At 38.0% G+C, this 1158-nt stretch overlaps 1 protein-coding gene across 1 annotated transcript in view; it reads right to left on the minus strand.

The window, feature by feature from the left end:
* Nucleotides 1–936: 936 nt before the first annotated feature.
* Nucleotides 937–1158, minus strand: part of PCDH9 (protocadherin 9) — a 4516-nt gene continuing 4294 nt past the window's right edge. Inside the window, exon 2 of the mRNA XM_009082305.1 lies at nucleotides 937–1158. This exon is cut by the window's right edge and continues 3079 nt beyond it. Coding sequence (XP_009080553.1) covers nucleotides 1014–1158 — 145 coding nt within the window. The 3' untranslated portion in view covers nucleotides 937–1013.

Raw genomic sequence — 1158 nt, forward strand, 5'->3', positions numbered from 1 at the left:
CGCCACCTGCAGGCCGCGGGGCGCGCTCCGCCGCGCTCACAGCACCCGGAAAATAAATTGGACAGCACCGCATTTAAATCTTTATTAGCACGGAATTATTAGACCTAAGAAAAAAACCTAATGCTGGATTTGGTTGAAATATGAGTCTCTCAGCCTCCTAATCCCTCTTCATATGGCGTGTTTCACAGTTTAAAATGAGCTATGACAGATCACTTATGCATTACTAAGATGAGAAAATATTTACAATGGGCTTTTTTTTTTCCTGCATAATTCAGACGTATTCAGAGAATGCATTCCTTTCAAAAGTATGCTTTGGCCATTTTTTTAAATATGCAGCAAACTGTCTATGCGATACCAACTTTCATCTGTTACAACAAAATCATTTTGAACTCAAGAGGAAGACTTTCGTATGGCTTAGTTATATCCTACCAATAAACCACGTGCTTCACTGATGAAGTAGCTTGGAAATGTGGCTGCCTTTGTTAGGGAAAAAAATTAACCCCTTTAGTAACACTAACTTAGCAAGTTTCCAAATCAGCTTGAACTGTAAAACAAACTCAAGCCAACTCACTTCAAAATTTGAAACAGAATGTACATATCCCTTCAATCTTGAAACAGTCAAATTTTCTGACTGAAATTTAGCATATAAATAAACAGCTCTTCTTCAATAACTTTTACATTTGGACAGTCAAATACTGGGGAGAAAAAAAAAAGTCTTTTTCTTTTCAGTTTTGCTTATGCACATGTATATATACATGCACAGATACGAAACAGTCCTTCAACAATCAGTATTCTTCAAAACCCAAAGTATTAGAGGCATCTTGCAAATGCATGGTTAAGCCCCAGGGAAATGACAAAAGGGTCAAGGTACATGGGGTTTTTTTGTAGTTGTTGGTTTGAATTTTTTGTTTGCTCTTGTTTTGGTGTTTTGTTGGGTTTTTTTGTTCCCCCCATAATGTTAACTAAATTAAATTAGACTGAAACAAAAAAAACCCCACAACACAGTGGCACTTTTAATACTGGTTGATCGGGCACTTGTATGCAGTACTTATAGACCAGTAAAAGTGCTCGTTTACCTGTCTGGTGTGTAAGGGGCCCTTTGTCTTGAAGCCTCCTTGGGAACTGCACTCTGAGGCACTGAAGTGATCTGAACTAGTG

This window comes from Acanthisitta chloris, unplaced genomic scaffold, assembly GCF_000695815.1.
Source record: "Acanthisitta chloris isolate BGI_N310 unplaced genomic scaffold, ASM69581v1 scaffold44099, whole genome shotgun sequence".
NCBI classification, from domain to species: Eukaryota; Metazoa; Chordata; class Aves; order Passeriformes; family Acanthisittidae; genus Acanthisitta; species Acanthisitta chloris.